At 34.0% G+C, this 20,591-nt stretch overlaps 2 protein-coding genes and 1 pseudogene across 2 annotated transcripts; 1 reads left to right on the plus strand and 2 right to left on the minus strand.

The window, feature by feature from the left end:
• Positions 1–7,317: 7,317 nt before the first annotated feature.
• Positions 7,318–10,367, plus strand: LOC140960808 (probable glycosyltransferase At5g20260). The gene is made up of 3 exons (XM_073419088.1): positions 7,318–7,889; positions 9,132–9,702; positions 9,801–10,367. The coding sequence occupies exons 1-3, from the start codon at positions 7,436–7,438 to the stop codon at positions 10,285–10,287; spliced, it is 1,512 nt and encodes a 503-aa protein (XP_073275189.1). The 5' UTR covers positions 7,318–7,435; the 3' UTR covers positions 10,288–10,367.
• Positions 10,368–10,619: 252 nt separating this feature from the next.
• Positions 10,620–14,943, minus strand: LOC140960916 (syntaxin-132-like; annotated as a pseudogene).
• A 561-nt stretch (positions 14,944–15,504) lies between these two features.
• LOC140961506 (uncharacterized) lies at positions 15,505–19,702 on the minus strand. The gene is made up of 10 exons (XM_073420078.1): positions 19,578–19,702; positions 18,770–19,014; positions 18,467–18,671; positions 18,142–18,232; positions 17,928–18,073; positions 17,103–17,346; positions 16,897–17,001; positions 16,620–16,802; positions 16,333–16,534; positions 15,505–16,093 (listed from the first exon to the last, which is right to left on the minus strand). Exons 2-10 carry the CDS (start codon positions 19,002–19,004, stop codon positions 15,609–15,611), a joined length of 1,896 nt encoding a protein of 631 aa, XP_073276179.1. The 5' UTR covers positions 19,005–19,014; positions 19,578–19,702; the 3' UTR covers positions 15,505–15,608.
• Between the last annotated feature and the right edge of the window lie 889 nt (positions 19,703–20,591).

Consider the following 20,591-nt stretch of genomic DNA (forward strand, 5'->3'; position numbering starts at 1 on the left):
AATATAGTTTAAAAAAAATTTTCTCCGATCACGCGATTTATTGGGTGTGCTGGTGCCTAAGGTTGGAAAGCATATAAGGGCATGGATAATGGAGGAATGTGGAAAACGATGGATCATGTCGCATGCACGATAGAAAGAACGGGACCAATCCCCGTGTTTTAAAAATTAAGCATAAAACCCCATTTAATTTGGACAAAGTTGCCTGATTTCTATAACACGAGGTCTAAAAAAACCTTTAAATTCACGTATGGGATTTTATGTTTTTTTTTTCTCCATTATTCACAAGAGTGATTTTGTGTAGTCGAAATTCCGACAAACAATATAAACTATGGGGGTGTATTCAATCTAAATTTTTAATGACTTTTATGGAATTTTAAAATCTAGAGGTATTCAATTTAAACTTTTATATACTCTATATATGTTTAGTGGTATTCAACATGGATTTTGGTAGAGTTTTAAAAAGTCATGTGGTATTCAAACTTGACTTTTTAAAACTCTCCATAAGTCAACAGGTATTCAAAAAATCCATAGATTTTCAAGGATTCTTATTTTATTGTTCATGTACAAACCTTGAAGCCTTATGTACAATTACAGAAAATCTAAAATATTCTTCCACCTATACCAAAGATTTTGATGGATTTTCTTTTTTGAAAAATACGTTATCTCTCTTCTATCTCAAGCCATCTCTAGGGTTCTTCACTCTCTCAAAAAAATTTCTTCTATTCAAAGGTATGATTGGTCATTCTTGAATTTATTATATTGCCAATATTTATGTGTAAATATAGATGAATTGTTGTTTTTTTCTTGAATCATTATGATTATTGTATTTCATACATTTTCTTTCATCTCATAAAAACGATGAATGATCCGACATGTGATGAATTGTGTTTTTTCTTGAATCATTATGATTATTGTATACCAAAGGAGTGTCGATTTGAAATTCTTTGTTTGCTTCAATGAGTGTGGGAAGATAACGTCATTTTTCAGCTGTTGGGAATAGAAGAGTTAGGAGCATAGTAATTTTTCCTTCCCGACTGTGAACCCTTTTATTTTCTTACAAGTATTCATTTTTATTTCAATATATATACTATGAAGGTTTGATGCATTTTTACACGTTTAGGCTGATGCATATTTAATGTTCTAACATGTTTGACAAAAAATTTAAGGACTTCATGCTTATATTTTAATATACTTATTGAGATATTTAACTAGTACCTTTTCTTAAGAAATTATAAATGGGCGATTCACAAACAAAATATAATTTGTGGACGACTGAGGAGAGCAATGAATTATTAAAACTCATGGTCGATGCTGCCATGAGAGGATGGCGTGATAAGAATGGGATGCTGAACAAAAGAACAGTGGAAAAAAATATACTTCCTACTCTTAACGGAAAACTGGGGTGTGAAAAGACTTTCGCACAATATCAATGCCGTTTGAAATGGTTCAAACAACGAAATGGTTCAAACAACGATACAATAATTATTCTAAGCTTACACGTCATAGTTCTGGGTTTGGATGAGATCCTGAGACAAAGAAATTCACGGCTAATGATGAAGTATGGGATGAATATTTTAAGGTGAGAATCTCAAATTAGAATAATAAAATATACATTTTTCAATTAAAATTAGAATTATTTTTAACACTTGTTGCTTTTTGTTCTTTGACAGTCTCATCCAAAACATGAACATTATCGCACAAGCACTTTTGAAGATTATGAAGATTTGAGAATTGCAGTTGGGAATGGAACAGCCACTCAAGGTCGTCACCCTGAAGATGCTAAAGAGTTGTTCAATCTTCGTCATGCTTCTTTGAGGAATGTTATAGAGCGGGCATTTGGTATATTTAAATCACGGTTCAAAATATTCAAGATGGCCCCTCCATTTCCATATACGACCCAAACAGAGCTTGTATTGGCTTGTGCTGGATTACACAATTTTCTTCGAAAGGAGTGTCGATGTGATGAATTTCAAATTGAACCAGATAATAAAGCTCAATTGTCTTCATCGGCACAAGTTTATGGAGATGACAACTTTGATCAGTTATTTGATACTCAAGAACAACAACGAGCAAGAGCTTATGCATGGAGGGATACCATAGCCAATGGAATGTGGAGCGATGTTGATCAAATTGTCAATAATGATTAGATTTTATTTATGTAAAAGTCTACTTATTATTTTGATTGTTCATTTTAATAAAATTTTATTATGAAGTTATAAAAATATTGTTCATTAATATGTTGAATTGACATAAAGAATTGAAATTTTGATTTAAATAAATTGGATAGTTCATTTGTCGTTTTTCACAAATTAAATTTATTTAACCTTTAAGTAAGTAAAATTCATTTACATTTTCATAAATAAAAAAAATTTAAAATTGAATAGGTTATACATGTCCAATAATTATTTGAAAGAAATTAATAAAAAAATAAATCACAATTATAAAAGTTTACAAAAGTCGGCAAAAATCTTGAAAAAAAGTCTATAAGACTCTATGAAATATGTTTTACAATTCCATAAAATTCTATAAAAGTCAATCAAAATCCATCAACTCCATAAAAGTCCACCTTTTAAAAAAAGTCATTAAAAGTTTAGATTGAATACACCCTCCTATAATTATGTGGGGACCCGGACGCTAATCATATTCTTAATCGTCATTGGGACTAATTAATCAATTATAATAAACAGGGTCTAAAATTTTTTTTTTCAATATAATATCAAATGCGGAACGTAATGGAATCACTCTACTATACATATCAGTATAAAAGTCAAGTACAAGTTTTGTACTATATACAATCATTTACAAACTAAGGTTCAACTACTAAATATCAAGTGTTCAACCCTATCTCAAATCAAGTCCGTAGTCTCCACTCTAATCACGATCTCTCTCTTCATCTCCTCGACCCTGAACCTGTCCCACCTGTTGTCATGTACACATACAAACACGACAACAGCCGGATAACTCCGGTGAGAACAAATCCCAGTATAAATCAACGAAACATGCAATCATATAATTAATATAAAGCATGAAGCAGACATCAGATATATATATCAAAATCTGAAACATAATTAATATCAAACTATCAATCATACTCGTGACTCCACGGCTCAGACTAGACTCAATCCTAGTCTAGGGATCCCGGTTTCCAGACGTTGGTATTCCTATATCGACCAACAGTAATAGAAGAAACTCCGATTCTATCCACGTCGATATAACCAAACATCTAGTGTCTTGACCTATCCATCACAGACTGTGGCACTATCGCCAATACACTATCTTGTGACATCGTGCAATGTGCCCGTGGCGATCCCGCCACTATCAGGTACTTCTGTCACAAGATAACTCGTCTAAACACATGCTCTCTATACATCAATGGAACAAGCATATCAAATCAAATCAATGCAAATAATAATAATTAGTATGTGATTTAGGGAAATACAAGTATATCCTACTTGTGTCGATCTCCCAATACCACATTGACTTATACCTTTCTTTTATCTTAGTTCTGATTACGTTCCTGTCTGGAATTCAAAGTCTGTCAACCCTCAGTCTGGTAATGACAATATCAAATAATACCACATTAATATACTGCTCAGATCAATATCGAATCTGATAAATCTGGATTTAATTCAAATCATCGACATAACGGCACAATCTCAATATCCCCGTAAATACCATATCAAAAGATAACGGTTACAATCTATAGTCAATATCCAAAACAATCTGTAATCCAACCATAATCCAAATCTGTCCAATACCAATCAATATAATCTGAAAAATCATAACAAATCCGTAATCAATATGTTTCTTAATCTGACTTCGATTCTACGATGTCTAACATGTCAAGAACATCATATATGAATTCTATTCAATTCTGACAATAGCATACTTTCAAAACATATCAAAACGTAACAAAACTTACGTCCAGTTGGAGCCTGCGTCGATAGGAACACAGTACTGAAGTCGGATTGAAAATCGGACGGACGGATCTTCCGTAAACTTCAAATTTCTAACAAAAAAGGCGTAAGGATTTTCAGCAAATGTGTCTCGGTTATTTCTTTCTTCTGAAATGCTGAGGAATCACAAGATATATATATATCTCATGCATGGGGAAGATAGGTGGCTCGATCTTGGTGCAGCACGTCTCGCGCATATGCGCGACCAGCACCGGCGCATATGCGCGAGACCTACTGGTCTCGGCGTCAACCAAATTGACTACTCGCGCATATGCGCGCCCTAAGCCCTCGCATATGCGCGACATTCTCTGGAATGAAATCTTAGCTACTGGGCACCTCGCGTATATGCGCGCCAACTCTTGGCGCATATGCGCCACATTCTCTGGACTCGGTCATCATCAAGACATCTCCTCGCGCATATGCGCACCCAATCTCGCGCATATGCGCGAGGTCCTCTATCCTCGCGATAAGCCCCTCGCGCATGTGCGCTCCTCTTCTCGCGCATGTGCGCGTAAAACACTACCCGACATTCTTATACATGTATTGCTATTCCATTTTCAATTCGATGCCTTTTAAATTAGCTCTCAACTTGATCTGACTATCATCACATCAATTTATCGATAATTAATCTCAAATTACCGTAATAAAATCTCAGGCATTACAAATTAGTTCAGAAATAGAATCAAAATATATGTTTTCTTGGGAAGGGACCATAAAACAAATGTAAGAGAATATAATTCAATGTAAAACAAACATATCATGTTCCCCACTATTGAATTTGAAAAGATTGGCAATAAAAATAGTCTTTGATTCCATCAAAGATAAAGTTAGCCATACACTGATTCAATTATTTCATCAAATATTGTTTAAAATCGCATGTATTGTTACAAAAATTTGTATGGTAGTTAAACTTCTTGAACTCATATATGACACCCAAGCGTTATACTTAGACGGTTTTCTCAACATGTATAATTAGACACTACAAGAAAATATGTCTTCAACAACAAAAAATCATTGTCTTTGATGTGTCTACAACAACGGTTTTCTAAAAATCGTTGTCTTTTTCTCTCTTGCACGATTTTGGCTTCGATTTAGGGTAAGTTTTTGCGCTTTAATTCTTGGTAAATTTCTAAGTTTTAGTTAAGATCATGAATATTATTAACTTAGTCAGATTGTAAGTTTTTTTGGTAGATTTATTAAATTATAAAAGTAATTTTTTTATTTTACGTAAAAAATTAGCGACAAATTATGATAAACCGTCGATTGTTTCTCTAAATCGTCACTAATTAGCGATGGTTTATATTATGGTTTCCGTCGCTCATTAGTGACTGTTTAAGATATACAGTCGCTAAAATTAGAGACTTGAACGCAATTTCAACAACCACCTCAATTACAACATTTTTAAATGACTTATGATAACGGATAAAAGCTGTTGTCTTTTAGCGTTTTTGTTGTAGTGAGATATTACAGCATCTACTATATATATATACGTGTGATTTTCGCAGGGACGTTTTTGTCATCTTACACTTTCAACAAGGTCTTCTAATCTATTATACAAATACAAATATTGCATTTTTTTTTTCAAACAAGATGGCGATATTCGGATGTGATTAAAATTTCAAAACCAGGATTTTTGGTGATTAAATAAAGCTTCACCCACTGGGAATTTAATTAAGAATTCCCATAAATAAAATTATCACATGGAATCAATGGTGTCGGTGTGGATCCCTGTGATTTAGTCAACCTTTTAAAAAACTTGTGTAGAGTGATGAAGGGTACTTTAGCCATTTCCACGACATAGGCATGCAATAATTGAGTGGAGTTATTGAAAATCAGAATAATAATAATTGTAAGTAATTAATCCTTATTTAATTAGAGCTGTGAAATGTAAGCATTAATTTGGCTATAATAATAGTAAGTAATTATTCCTTATTTAATTAGAGCTGTGAAATGTAAACATTAATTTGGCTACCAAATTGAAATCAGAGCCAAATTCAACTTAAATAATTATATACGGATTCCAAATAAATTCACACAAAACTTTACGTGAGATCGTCTTACAGTTCAATTTTATGACATATACATCTAACCCGAAAATTTATTATTATTTATATTAAAAATAAGATTTCTCACTTTAAATGTGGATCAAGTTAACCAATCGTACGAATATAAATCGATGACACCGTGACTTACGGGTAAATTTAATAATCCAGATCACACTATCTAGAAATAGAAATAATTAAGAGCATTATTATTCTTAATATATATTTATATTCGCAGAGTTACGAAATGAATATTTTAATTACACAACTTCACGCCTTAATCGAAAAATAATCGTATAGTATACTCTTTGTCAACGAACCAATATTTTCCATTAATTTAAGCCAGTAACTTTTAGGATTACGTGCACGCTTTATACAAATATTAATATTAGTATATAATAAATGTTTTTCAACTAATTAAATAAACAAACTCACTAAAATAGTATTACCCTTAATTACGTGATTAATATTGTAATTTTAGCTATGGAATATATAAATTTGGATCGTACAAATTTATTTTTTAAAAAAATAACATTTTATCATAAAATATGAATTTTGTCATGATATTAATCTACTTCGGATGTTAATTTCAATGTGAAGAGAACAAAATAAAAGACAAGCTTTGGAGTAATTAAAAAACTCATTAGTCGGCTATTTCCAAAAAGACAAAAATTTGTGTGAGACGGTCTCACGGGTTATATTTTGTGAGACGGATCTTTTATTTGGGTCATCCATGAAAAAATATTACTTTCTATGCTAAGAGTATTACTTTTTATTATGAATATCGGTCGGGTTGACCCATCTTACAGATAAAGATTCGTGAGACCGTCTCACAAGAGACCTACTCTTCCAAAAAATAATAAGTAAGTAGCCGGTTTGTACCATGTGTAGGTTTATCACTAGTCAGAAAATCGTCTTGTAAACTATTGTTTATTAATTTACGATATTAATCTACTAATTTGTATATTTTTTTGAATTTAATTCTTTTTTAATCAGAATACTAACACGTCACAAAAAATTTGCTAGCGTGTCTGTTATTATGTTTACAATCTAATAAAAAAATGACTAAAATTGAAAAAAATATATATAAATTAATAGATTTAAAATATGAATTGACAGAACGAAAGAAAAAAAAACTTAGAAATTATTAGATCAAAAATATAATTTCTTCAATGAAAATTAATGTAAAAATGTCTATGCTAGTTTAGGAGCTCTGACAACCATTCGTTCGATCTATTTGACCAATCAGATCGATTAGTTTGGAATCACAACGAAATTGAAAGGCTTAATTTATTAAGAAAAGATAAGAGAATTTTATATAATATTCGATTTACACGTAAACACACACACACACACACACAACAAATTTGCATTTTTAATTTGTATTGACTATTGGAAACTCAAATAGTCCGAATATTGAACTCTGATTATTCTCTCATGGCGGCCTCCCATGTACATCGCATCATCTTCCCCAACACCTCTGATCTCTCTCGCCGTCTGAGAAAATATTCAGCCAAAGGATCATCTTTATTCCTTCTCCCTTTCTTCTTAGCTTTCACCTCCTCAATTCTCATCTTTTTCTACTCTTCTTATACATCAAAACTCAAGGAAAACGTCCCAACGGACCCGACCGGGCTCCATGCAAATCCATTCCTTGAGCTGCCAAAGCTCAAGTACCCCAACTCAATCACACAGGTTTCAGTACTGGGAACACACATCACGAGATCAAGACCAGATGATGATCAATTAGAACCTCGGAATACTACTTCTTCCAGGGTAACAGAACCAGAAAGCCCGCCATTTTCAGCGAGCTCTGCTGTTGGCGGTACTGGAGATGATCATCATGAAAGGCATCAATGGTGGAAGGAGGCAGTAAAAATTGGCTCGACAGGTAAGAATTCTCTTTCACATATCACTTTGTGGGAGTTAGAAATGAATTTTATCCAAGTTCTTGGTGCACTTATTTTGGTAAATTAGAGCAAATGAACCATAAACAAAACACATTTCCCAAAGTGGTAGATAGAGTATAGGAAAGATAATTTGTCAAAATTGAAATTATATTTAGAGAGTCGTCATTTGACTTAAATTATTGTAAATTTTATATATAGCTTCATTTAGCTTACATTACTTTTCTCACATAACACACTTTTATGCAAGTATAGCATTTATCTAGTAAACTCTCTTATTTAATTAGTTGCATTGTCCATGACATTTTTATTGATGAATTTCTGGTTCTGGGGAGAGTACTGAATTTGGCGATGTTTCTCCCATCGAAATGCTAGAGAGACGGATCCAACTCATTTTGACGACTCTAATTTCTTACAACTATAATGATAATGTAAATATAAAGACCTCAATTCAATCAAGAAATCCACATATTCAACATCAAATATATGCATCATTGAGACCGTTGGATATTGGCCTTAGGTTCGAATTTTCCGTTTCCCTTGCCCATGTGACTCCCCAATTCTAGCAAGTTCAAATTCATGATGTCATCAATGGAGTTTGAAAAGTTAAATGACATTATTTGCTCGGTTAATATTATAATAATAATAATATATAAGATAATACAGAATAATATATAATATGAAATAATATTTAATTTTCTGATGAATTATATCGTTGCTATTTCTTAACACACGTCAAGAACACGAGGCTAATGCTGAATGGTCAAAAGGAGTTAAATATTTATACAATCGTGACATTGATTAATATGTCATTATGATTTACCATATAGCATGATAAATATTCTCTATTTTTTTATTTTCATTTTTTTAAAAATATGATTTAATCATCTAGATGCAAGTAAAATCATATATAATTAGTAACCGTACTTATTTATGTGTCTGCTAATGAGATGACACTCACATATTGATATATAATTTTGATATCTCATATCAAATAAGTATCACCTCATTACAAACGTATAACAAGCATTAATTTAATTAGCTCACGAATAGAATAAGCATGAAACATTAATACTAGTGTTGAAATATTTGATACACAATTATTAATTTGCACATACTTCGATTTCTTTATACGATATTTACGAAAAGATTTTTGATTTGTTTTTTTTGGTAATGTTTGCTCTCAATTAAGTCATGATTTTCAATTTAATAATCTTGTGGTTTAGGAGGCATGCAGGAGAAAAACGAGGATGTATTCCACGACCGAAACATATTTAAAGAGGAGTACCATCGAATGAATAGAACCCTAAAAATCTTCTCATATCCGCACCAAAAGAACGACCCTTTCGCCAATGTGCTGCTCCCCGTGCACTCTGAACCAACTGGAAACTACGCCAGCGAAAGCTACTTCAAGAAATCCCTTTTCAGTAGCCATTTCCTCACAGACGACCCTTCAGAGGCAGACCTCTTTTACTTGCCATTTTCGATTGCCGGCCTGAGACATGACAGGAGGATTGGGGTTGGCGGGATCAAAGATTTCATCAAAGATTACGTCCGAAAAATCAGCCGTGAATATCCTTACTGGAATCGAACCGGTGGGGCCGATCACTTCTACGTCGCCTGTCACTCCGTTGGGAGATCAGCTACGGAGAAAGCAGTTGAAGTGAAGTTAAACGCGATTCAAGTTGTGTGTTCTTCCAGCTACTTCTTGCAGGGGTATGTTGCTCATAAAGATGCGTCTATACCTCAGATTTGGCCGAGGAAAGGAAAGCCTCCGGTTCGTTTGCCATCAGAAAGGTATTCTTCTTTTCTTAATCAGCTCCTCGCAGAAAAATGAGCTTATTGAATTTTTAGCAACTACAAACGTTTCTTAACGTAAAATTGAACACTTGCAGGAAAAATCTTGCCTTCTATGCCGGAGCAATGAACTCTCGCGAGCGACGGTCTTTGATTGAACACTGGGGAAATGACACCAAGATCTTGGTCCATCGAGCCCGTCTCAAAACTCCATACTCAGAAGCCCTTTTGGGAAGCAAATACTGCATCCACGCGAAAGGATTCGAAGTGAACACTGCTCGAATAGGGGATGCATTGTACTACGGTTGCGTGCCAGTGATTTTAGCAGATCACTATGACCTTCCTTACGCTGATATCTTGGATTGGAACAGATTCTCAGTGATTGTTGCAACAATGGATATCCCAAATCTCAAGAAAATACTCCAACAAATAAGCTTTAATAAGTACTTGAAGTTACAAAATCATGTGACGAAGGTGCAGAAGCATTTCCAGTGGCACCATTTCCCAGTTGATTTTGATGCTTTTTACATGGTTATGTTTGAGTTATGGCTTCGAAGAAGTCATTTGGGGATTCCTATTTTTTGATTCGTTGTCTTAATTTAACACGTTCATGCATATACAACAATATAATAATTCAAATCTAACTGATTTTTCTACATTTTTCACGATGATTCAAATAAAAAAAATTTATGCTTAAATTCTTGAACTCTAGCCGTGATTAAATAATGTTTGAATATAATTTGCTTTGAGTCTGATTTAAGCTCAACGCATTTTATTTAATTAGTCATCAACTTTAATACATTAATTTTTTTAATCATATTCCCAAGTTAAACATTAAACTCAAGCCACAATTTAAAACAATATGCTTTGTGGGGTTTGAAGTTTATTTACAACTTAACCGAGTAACCCAGTGTAGTAAAAAAGACAATTCTTAGCTGCACATTTTGTCTGCAGATATATATTACACAGCAGGATGGTATGCTATGCACCGTTTTTCTGCCATGGCTTGAGTACGCCCACAACGATGATTGCAACCATAATGAGGAGAATGAGGATCGCAATGCACATCCATTTCCTTGAGCTTTTTGCAAGCTTTTAGCTCTCTGAAGGGCCGTATTCCCAGATTGCACGTGATCAACAGCAGACGAAACCTGAGAAATTTTACAAGTCGAAAGCATTGGACCAGAAACTTTGTGTGCCTTCAAGGAAACCAAAGTAATAATAGAAATTTTGGAGGTTTCCTTTACCTGTGATTCTATGTTATCAAGCATGTCGCCTTGAGAATCTACCAGTACCGCCATATCCAGGAATATCTGTGAGACAAATGAAAATTGCAAAAATCATCTTCCTATATATATAATGTCATTGCACACTCCATATTTTTACAATAAAGAACGTCCCATCGCAACCCAAAAACGAATAGACTATTTAAAGGTAAAACCAAACATTGTTTTTAGTGTCATGTGATCAAGTATATCAAGTTCATGCTGTGCATGCAACTGGTGCAGAATATCAATCCTTGTAAGGACAGGCACGTGCAAGTGGATGCTTAAATTTATATGCCATCCTATTTGCTCAAATCTATAGAGTTTGATTTATGTTTTTCAATAATGTCAGACGGCAATGACTACATATAGTAAGTAGATAGTAAGAAACCATCATACTTGCTGCAATTCAATAAGCTTCCTCTCCAATTCTATAACTGCGTCATGTCGCTCTTGAATTTCCGCAAGAGTGTCCATCACCTGCAACACAAATTACAAGAACTGGATGATATGACTTAGTACTGAATAATATCAGTTCTGAAAAAATAAGGAGCTAAAGAACAATTTATGGAAGAGAGTTCACAAAATGTCAATAAATATTCTTCCACATTGGAAAAAATTGAGTGCCGGCTATATCTGGCTCGCAAACATATTTATATATTAAAGCAAATATTTTCACCATAGGTAAATATAAAAAAGGTAAGAAGAGAGTGGAATTGAAGATAACCAAATGAGAAAAGTTGCAACAGCAGACCAACCTGACCTCGACCTTGCTCACGGATTGCTTTCTGAAAAATTTGCTCACTGTCACCGGTCTCTATTAATCTATCAATCGTCTGCAAGAATAATCGTTTCAGAAAACTTTGTTCTAAAATGGTAACTTTAAAGAAAATAAACATGGGCCACGGCCATTGAGCTTCACCTCTTCATCAGGTCTAGTGCCTGTCACTGGAAACCAATCAAACAAGAGATCAACACGATTATTCTAGACTATATAAAGTGGTTGAATTATGTATCAGAATTCGTTTTTTTTAAACATCGATACCTGTGAACACACGCCTCCCTACAACCTCACGATACTCTAGATGTATGTTTTCTCTTAAAGTCTGCAAGAACATATATTAAGAGAATTTCAGAAATAGGAGAAAAATTAAGAAAAGTTGATTCAGAAGCCATACTCAGTACTCACAAGAACATTCACTTCAAGGTACCTGAAATTCTAACATTTTGTCTTTGAATTTTTTCTTTAAAGCCCTGCATCGAACATATAATTTTAAGCCGAGGACTATAATAATCGGAGCTACATTAATTGTCAAATACTTTCAATTCCAGAAGTTCATTGTAAGGATTTATGCATACCATGGTTCCTCTTAGACATGGAATTCAATGAGTTCCAGGTCAGTCCATGTACAACAAAACATAAGCAGAAGAACACACAGTACGTTGGAAACAAAAAAACAAACTCGGTATATTGGAAATAGAGTCCATCATCTCTTATGCGCAACACATGGGTTTTATATAAAATGATGTCTGGTAATTCTATGTATTTATAGTTAGAAAGCCTCATTTAAGATGTAAGAGCACGCAATGTTGTGACAACCTTCAGCGCTCACAAGTGGACGAACAGCAGTATATAGAACGATTAAAAGAGAACAGCATAAAGGGAAGGCATGTTACACTGTTGTTGCTGTTCTTGATCTGTCCACCCCCGATCCTTTTCCACATCCAGGCTTTTGTCTGTTGGATAAGTTCTGGATAAAAGATGAAAAACAAAAGTCGGTACCAGAAAATATCCTTGCAACCAAACTTTATCAAGCACATATCATTTAGCCTCACCTCTTTGTCAAGCACCTCAATTTTTGATTTTATAGAACGAGCGATATTTCCAACTTCATCTACATCTTTCTCCATTCGTTGCTTGATTTCTCCAGATTGTGCAAAATAATAATAAATAATAAATGGTGAAATTTTGATAACCAAAAGTTGAAGTCAAAAGACATATTGGACAAACATGTGTATTATAAATACAAGGCACCCAAAAATTTAAAAGAGGATCCTTGGATAGTCAGCTTTCTAATGGACAAGAACTTTCTTTGGCAATCATGTTAATATCGAAAAGTTGATGCTACAAAATATCCTAGATATTCTTGCAACAATGTCAAAGAACTTCAAGAAAAAGGAAAGCAAACTACCTTTCATAGAAGCAGCCTTGGTAACAGCCCTTGATTCCTCATGTGCTTCCTGAAGTGAACACAATAAAAATTATCAAGATTACAACTTTCACAAATCTAGTCCTACAAATAATGGGAACATACTAAAGGAGGAGGAGAATTAGGTAAACAACATTATCTTTAACAAAACAACCGCATACATTTTGTGAAATAATTTTATCTATAAATTTTATTTAAAGGAAAGCTCTCTCAAAATTCAGAAATTCTTTGAAGACTCTTGAGTAATATAAAACAAACATCCCTCTTTTTAAAATGGAGAAAACGGCATAAAGAATAAACATATTATCAAGCCCTTACACTGCAAACATTGATGGAACTTATATCTATGGAGAGTAAAGCCAAAAATATTTCTAAACTTCGGAGACATTAAAATTGTCCACTGGCCATGTGGACAATCGCAAATCAGGGGGCAATGTCAGAGATATCAGCTTAGCAGGGCCAGCTAAAAGGGCCGATTCAATCAGAATCCATATCGTCTCCACTAAATATTAAGTGCATTCGGACATAATAACAGGAGGAATTTTGATAAATAGCAGATATTGTTAATGTATTTCATTAAGTGTTTCTTTCCATTGAACTCAACATCTCTTTCCTCGGAAGTGTGGATAAATCAGCAGCTGAAGTAACATAAATTTCCCAAAGTGGAAAAGATAACTAAATTGAATAACAGAACCTCACACCTGAAGCTTTTTCAGTAAAGTGTTGAGTTTTTCATACCGCTTCTCAATTTCCTGAACCTAGAATAAAATAAGCAGGCAAAATATTATTTTTCATAAGAATAAGACAAGCAATGATTCTTGTTATAAAGATTCCAAAAATATTAGGCACGGGAAAAAACAGAAGAATACCCACAGGAGACTCAATTTTCAAATTAACATTTATGCAAAGATGTAGTCACCTGCTTAAAAAAAATTTCAAGGCCCAGTTCCCCTGAACGCATTGATCTCTGTCTTCCCATTTCAATATCTCGATTTCTATTACCATGATCCCGAGGGATCACAAATGATTCCTGTGAAGAGACATAAAAGATATAAAAATCAGAGACAATTTTTATTTAGTAGCATATTCCACACAGACAATTAAGAGGATGATGCTTGTATGCACTCTTATTCAATGTCAATGCGATCAATGAGGTAGATAAAATGAACACAAACAAGCCGTCACCCGTTTATATGATAAATTTTCGTGATTCATGTATATTTATTTTACAAAATGTGAGTCTTTTGCCAAAAAAAAAATCCTCTGAACGTCTGGTCCGTCGTGCCCCTTCTGCCACACAATCTTCTAATATCAGCAACCCGATCACTGACAATGCAATGTAACTCAAGGAATAATAACACCAATCGCGGAAAAAAGGGCAGCAAAACCAAAATGATATCCTTTTGTTTCATATCCAGCTGATAAAAAAGTAAAAGTATATGCTACTTTTCCGAAACACATGATCACAAACGTTTATTCCAAACCCGAATCACAAATTTTCCCACCTCGAACAATTATAATTCTACGTAAAAAAAACTCACCGTCAAAAGATCATTCATTTTAAAGAATTCCAGAAACGGTAGGAGAAGAACAGACAGAACAAGCGATCTTCCCCGCGAGAAGGCTCTCTCTCTCAGCTTTCCTTATATTTGGAATTATTGGTAGAAGAAACACAGAATGTCCCTTAAAAAGTGGGATGGAGTGTCGATCTCCATAAATTCAAGTGTTTCTCCCCTCTCTCGCTATATTTATGGCTCCGTTGCATTTTAAAATCCAATAATTAATAATAAATTTTATAATGTTTTTTTATTTTTAAATTATAAATAAATATTAAATTAATTTATTTGAAAATTTTCAAATATTAATTATAAAAATTGTAATTAATTAACTATAAATATTATAAATATTAAATTAATTTATTTGAAAATTTTAAAATATTAATTATAAAAATTGTAATACTTTGAATTGAAATTAATTAACTATAAAAACTATAAATTTAAAGAAGAACCCAATCAAATTATTACAGCGTTGAAAAATGTACAAATTACGAACTACAAACAACAAATAATACGAAAATGTTTATGTATCACCAATGTATGACAGAGAACTAGTCTATTGTCAACAAAATAAATAACACAAAAACTCTTGTGAGACGGTCTTACGGATCAATTTCGTTTGTCAAATCTTTTATTTGGGTCATCCATGAAAAAAAAAATTTTTATGCTAAGAGTATTACTTTTTATTGTGAATATTGGTAGGGATATCTCACAGAAAAAAATTCGTGAGACCGTCTCACAAGAGACTTACTCAATAAATAAATCGATATAAGAGCATCAAGAATGTCAACTTTATTTTCACCTCTGATTTAAAATTTTCAACATAAACATTATAAACAGGTTCAAACAGAAAATCAACAAAGGTGACAATCTTATTAAACTTTCACGGCTTCAGTGGTGAGTCCATATCCAAATGGGAATAACGGGTCGTAATGTCGATCCCCGACGTTCATCGGAAGTTGATCAACGGTTTTGAACCACGTGCGTGGAAGTTTGCCTGAGAAACCACATTCTCCAAATAGAGCATCAGCAACACCTTGGCCTTCTGTTCCTGGAAGCCAAGCAGCTACAAGTGCATCGATTTGAACCAGATATGGCTGAATCATGACCGGACGGCCCGTGATAAGAACGACTACACATTTCACCGACCCACAGACGGTGGTGATGATGCTTGGTCCCGGATCAGAAAGTGTCAAGCTAAGGTTGTCTCCAAATGTCTCTGCGTATGGTGGTTCACCTACTACAACAATGGCATAATCGAATTTGTGGGATTTAACGTATCCTGAATTGGGATTCTCCACAAACACGACTTCTGTTTTAGGATCAACTGTTTTCTTGATGGCATTCAAGATTGTGGTGCCTGATCATAGCAAATGTAATATTTCAGATATTCAACAAGCATGGCTAAGTTGGGATTCACTGGTATTTCTCCTTAATTTTGTATCATAGTCAGGGGCAATTGCATTCAGTAGCCATGAAATTCAAAACGTGTGTAGAACCCTTTCTGATTAACAGAGGTTTTAAAATCCGTTGTATTTTAAAAAATATGCTAAAATCCCCTAAATGTCTGAATAGACAAATAAAAGATTGTTGCATTACCAGACGTAATATTGCCACTCTGTCCTTGCCATTGAATCGTCCAGCCGCCACACTGGTTACCGATATTGTCAGCATGTGTTCCGGCAACAAGTATCTTTGATGCCTTCTTAGGAAGTGGTATCACTGGCTCGTCTCCAGATTCGCCATTCTTAAGCAGAACAAGAGATTTTCTAACGGCTTCTCTGGCCAGTTCTCGATGTTCCTGTCATATTTAAGCATGGATTGTAAACAGAAGCTTGAAAAATTTATTCTTGGAGGACCAGGGTAAAGAGAATTTTCGAACGAACCTGACTTCCTAGGTACTTGGTCATGCTATAATCAGCTAACGGGTGCTCAAAAAGACCCATGGTAAATTTAACTCTTAAAATCCTCTTCACGGCGTCATCAATTCGGGTAATTGGAATGAAGTTACTTTTCACCAAGGAGATGAGGCCGTCAATAAATTCTGTATAATTATACGGAACCATGATCTGCAATGCATATATGATAGCTCGTCAATATATACGTCACACCGAACTCATAGGAACACACACATTCATTCAAGCAACAAATTCGAAATGATACCATGTCAATTCCAGCAGTAATTCCAGCTAGGATAGAATAAGTATAGTTCGCGTGAGGTGGAGAAGTGATTCGGTCAATTCCTTGCCAATCCGAGATCACAAATCCCTGAAATGATTCATTCACAAACATTCATAACCGGGTTTAGTTCATTCATTTAAATTATGTGTCAAGACTTTAGACTCGAAGTTTCTTTCAATAAATTATACTCTGAATTTCTGAGTGTTTTTGAGAAAACCGGTGACAAGATTGCGGTTAGCATGCATCTTCAACCCATTCCAGCTCGAGTACGAGATCATGACCGTCGACACGCCTTTGGTGATAGCATTGTTGTATGCTGGCATATGAATACTAAGCAAACCATGCCTGGTTGCTACGGTGTTATTCTCATTTATCCCTTCTGTGGTTCCACCATCACCAACATAGTGTTTCGCACATGCTATTACCTTATTCCTGAACCAAAAACAAACAAACAAACACAACATGATTAATTGTATGGAAAATCAATAATGTTTCTAATTACATTCGAGATAATCAATGTTTAATTAATAAAATGCAATTATTAACTCCCTTGGATTATCTGAACTATAAAAAATATTTTTGTTATTCCTTCAAAACACACTTGTATTCTATTTATACTACAGCTATAGATTTTTTAGAACACCAACTATAAACCATGTTTATTTTTTTATATAAAAAACTATAAATAATATTTCTTTCTGAAAATTCTTTTCTAGTTGGACTTCTCCATTTGCTTAATCCGTGGCTTTCCGGGAGTGAAACTCCGATACAGTCTGAATCATTGATATGTGGAGCCCATGTATCTAATGGCTTTCATCCACCAGGTGGGATAGATTTTCGCGTCACTCACTCGGTGGAATAGTTGTCCATAACTGATAACACCAGTGCTCGACTTTTTACAAGATGCCAAAGGAGTCACTTTCCCTTGAGAGTTGTGACATTATTTCACATAAAACTTTTCTTCTTGCACATTAAATACGAAGGAGGGACTAAGATTTAAGAGAGAAACTCACTGTCCGGCCATGTAGGGAACTCCTTTTGAAGTATTTGCAGGTATATCTCCCTGTAATCCAGGTATAATCTCAGTCATGGAACGAACCACAGCTGGATCTTCGCTGTAGCTTTCATAACATCGACCCCATCTTGGATCTCTGCAAACCTGTTTGTGGAAGTGAACTCGGTAATATATCTAATATTAAAATTCTTCAAAGATTTCTTCAAAGTTACCGCAATGCAAGGTGCAAAAACATATGGAATGCCAGTAGCTCTGACTTCAAGAGCAGTTGCAGCTCCAATTTTCTTGACCAGTCCAGGATCTCTGTCGAAATCAAACAGATATTACTGTAACTAAAAGCTTCAAATAAGAATTTCTAAACAAATCGGCAGCTTCACTTCGTGTTAAATTTATTGATTCGGTAATTATGTTTTCTTGAACAATTCACTACATCGTTACCTTCAAAACGCTCAAATGGAATGGGAAACATCCATCTTTGCAAAGATAAACAATAAAGATAACGAAGAAACAAATTAGTAGAACTGTGTAGCCACTTGCCTAGTAGCTCCAAGGCCAACATTGTGGGGGAAAACTGTAGCCTTATACACATTGTTGTGTCCGTGAACCGCATCGATTCCGTATATCATCGGAATTCCAAGCCGGGTAGACAATGAGCCCTTCTGAAAGCTGTTCACCGTGTCCACCCAGGTCTCAGGGGATGCCTGTGAAGCCGGAACACTTCCTCCACCACTCAGTACGCTTCCTGCAGTACCAAAGCCAAAATTCCAAACATGTTTATCGATCGAGGAGTTGCAGTAAATATAAGTTCATATAGAGGACAAGGTTGCATTGATCAGAGACCTATATAGTACTTCTTCATGACTTCAGTTGATGCAACAGCCCGTTCGATTTGTGTCATTTGGCCTACCTTTTCCTCTAAGGTCATCTTCTCCATCAGATCCTTGATTCGATCAATAATGGGTCGTTTTGGATCTTTGTAAATCGTATACTCTGCATTAGTTATTGCTGTCCAGCAGCACAATGCCAAAAATCCAATAAAATATGCCCCATTTTTTGCCATTCTTGGTCTCAGCATAGCCTAGAAACTGAAATTTAAAGGTTTGAAACATTTCCCGATAAAGAAAAATTTACGCCATTTTGTAAACTCCTACAAAATCAAGACTTCTGAAATCCAATTATTCTAATATATCAGATTGCTGTAGCAGCAGTTTCAAAGGTACAAAATATGTGAATTAATTCGTATTCATAATAGTAAAATTCCGTTCAAAATATTTGATTAAACATAGTGCCGATCCAAATTCTGTATCATTCCACACACACTGTACTATTTCAAATTTTATTATCACGGACAATTAATCTAAAAAAAATAAGTTATACAAAGAGCATTAAAGAATTCCCACTGTCGGATTAGATTCCAGATTCCCACATACATAATCAGCACTGAAATAAATGCATGACTCCAAGCAGACGAATCACCATTTCCCAAATGGAAGAAAAACCCATAAATCATACTCCAACGTAATCAAAATCAGCTCAAAACAACTATATATAAAAAAAATCAGTTCAAAACACATGAACTCATCCCAAGTTCAATACAATGCAGGAAACTGAAACCAAACCAGAAACACAGAAAAGGTAAAAAGCTCACAGTTACTCAAGCCCAGATTCTCTGAGTACTATCTACGGTGGTTGAGACTGATAAGAGGGAAGAAAGAGATATTTTATACGAAGTAGTTGCGTGAAAACAATATATTTCTTGCGAGTGATTCTTTGGATAATTTATTTTGGATATAAATACAAAAGTATCTTCAATCAAACATTTTAGTTTTTCGAATAAAAAATTGTCATTCATTGATGTACGTTGAAAACCAAATGTATAAATAATTTGTGTTTTCTAGATCTTGTGAGGAGATATTATGGATAAAAGTATTTGGAAAAAAAAAATCTGTGTTAAAAACCAGAATAATTGAAATGGAATTTCATATCGATAACATAAGTGGTATTAAAGTAGTCGTTGGACTGTCGGAAAATGTCAATGGTTTACAACAAAATGCTCGAAGTAAATTCGTAGAAACGTAGCTCGAAAATTCTATGCTCTTTTATGGATGATGCATCTTCCATTNAATTAGTGGTTTAGCTATTGTGTTTATAAAACTTAGTTTCATTATTTTACCTTAGTTTTTATATAGAATAACAGATAAAATATAAAAATACATCAGGCAAAAACGAATATAATTAAATCAAATATTTGTAAATGGAAACATTTGATCACTGACGTGTTTGAAATATTATTATTATTATTATTATTAATTGTTTCGGAAGAAGAATTCAAATGATTTTATTAATTATTCCGATTATCAAATATTTATGGGTTCAAACAGTACTGTAAAAGAAAACATTTGCTTTTCTTTTGTTTTTTATTTATCAATGGATAAGGGGTAATTAATTATTATTATTTAATTTATAGTAGATAAGTTGTGTATATCACATTACCCTCAGACCACGACCTTTCGTCAACCCTCGGCCCCCACCCCCACCCCTGCTATTTTTATCTGAATTTAAAAATAAGACAATTTTTTAAAAATAAAATAGGAATAAAAAAATCCAAATAATTTTTATTTTATCTCAGAAATCATTATAATGCTTTCATATGGAATTTTTT

The sequence above is a fragment of the Primulina huaijiensis genome, chromosome 16 (assembly GCF_012295235.1).
Source record: "Primulina huaijiensis isolate GDHJ02 chromosome 16, ASM1229523v2, whole genome shotgun sequence".
NCBI lineage: Eukaryota > Viridiplantae > Streptophyta > Magnoliopsida > Lamiales > Gesneriaceae > Primulina > Primulina huaijiensis.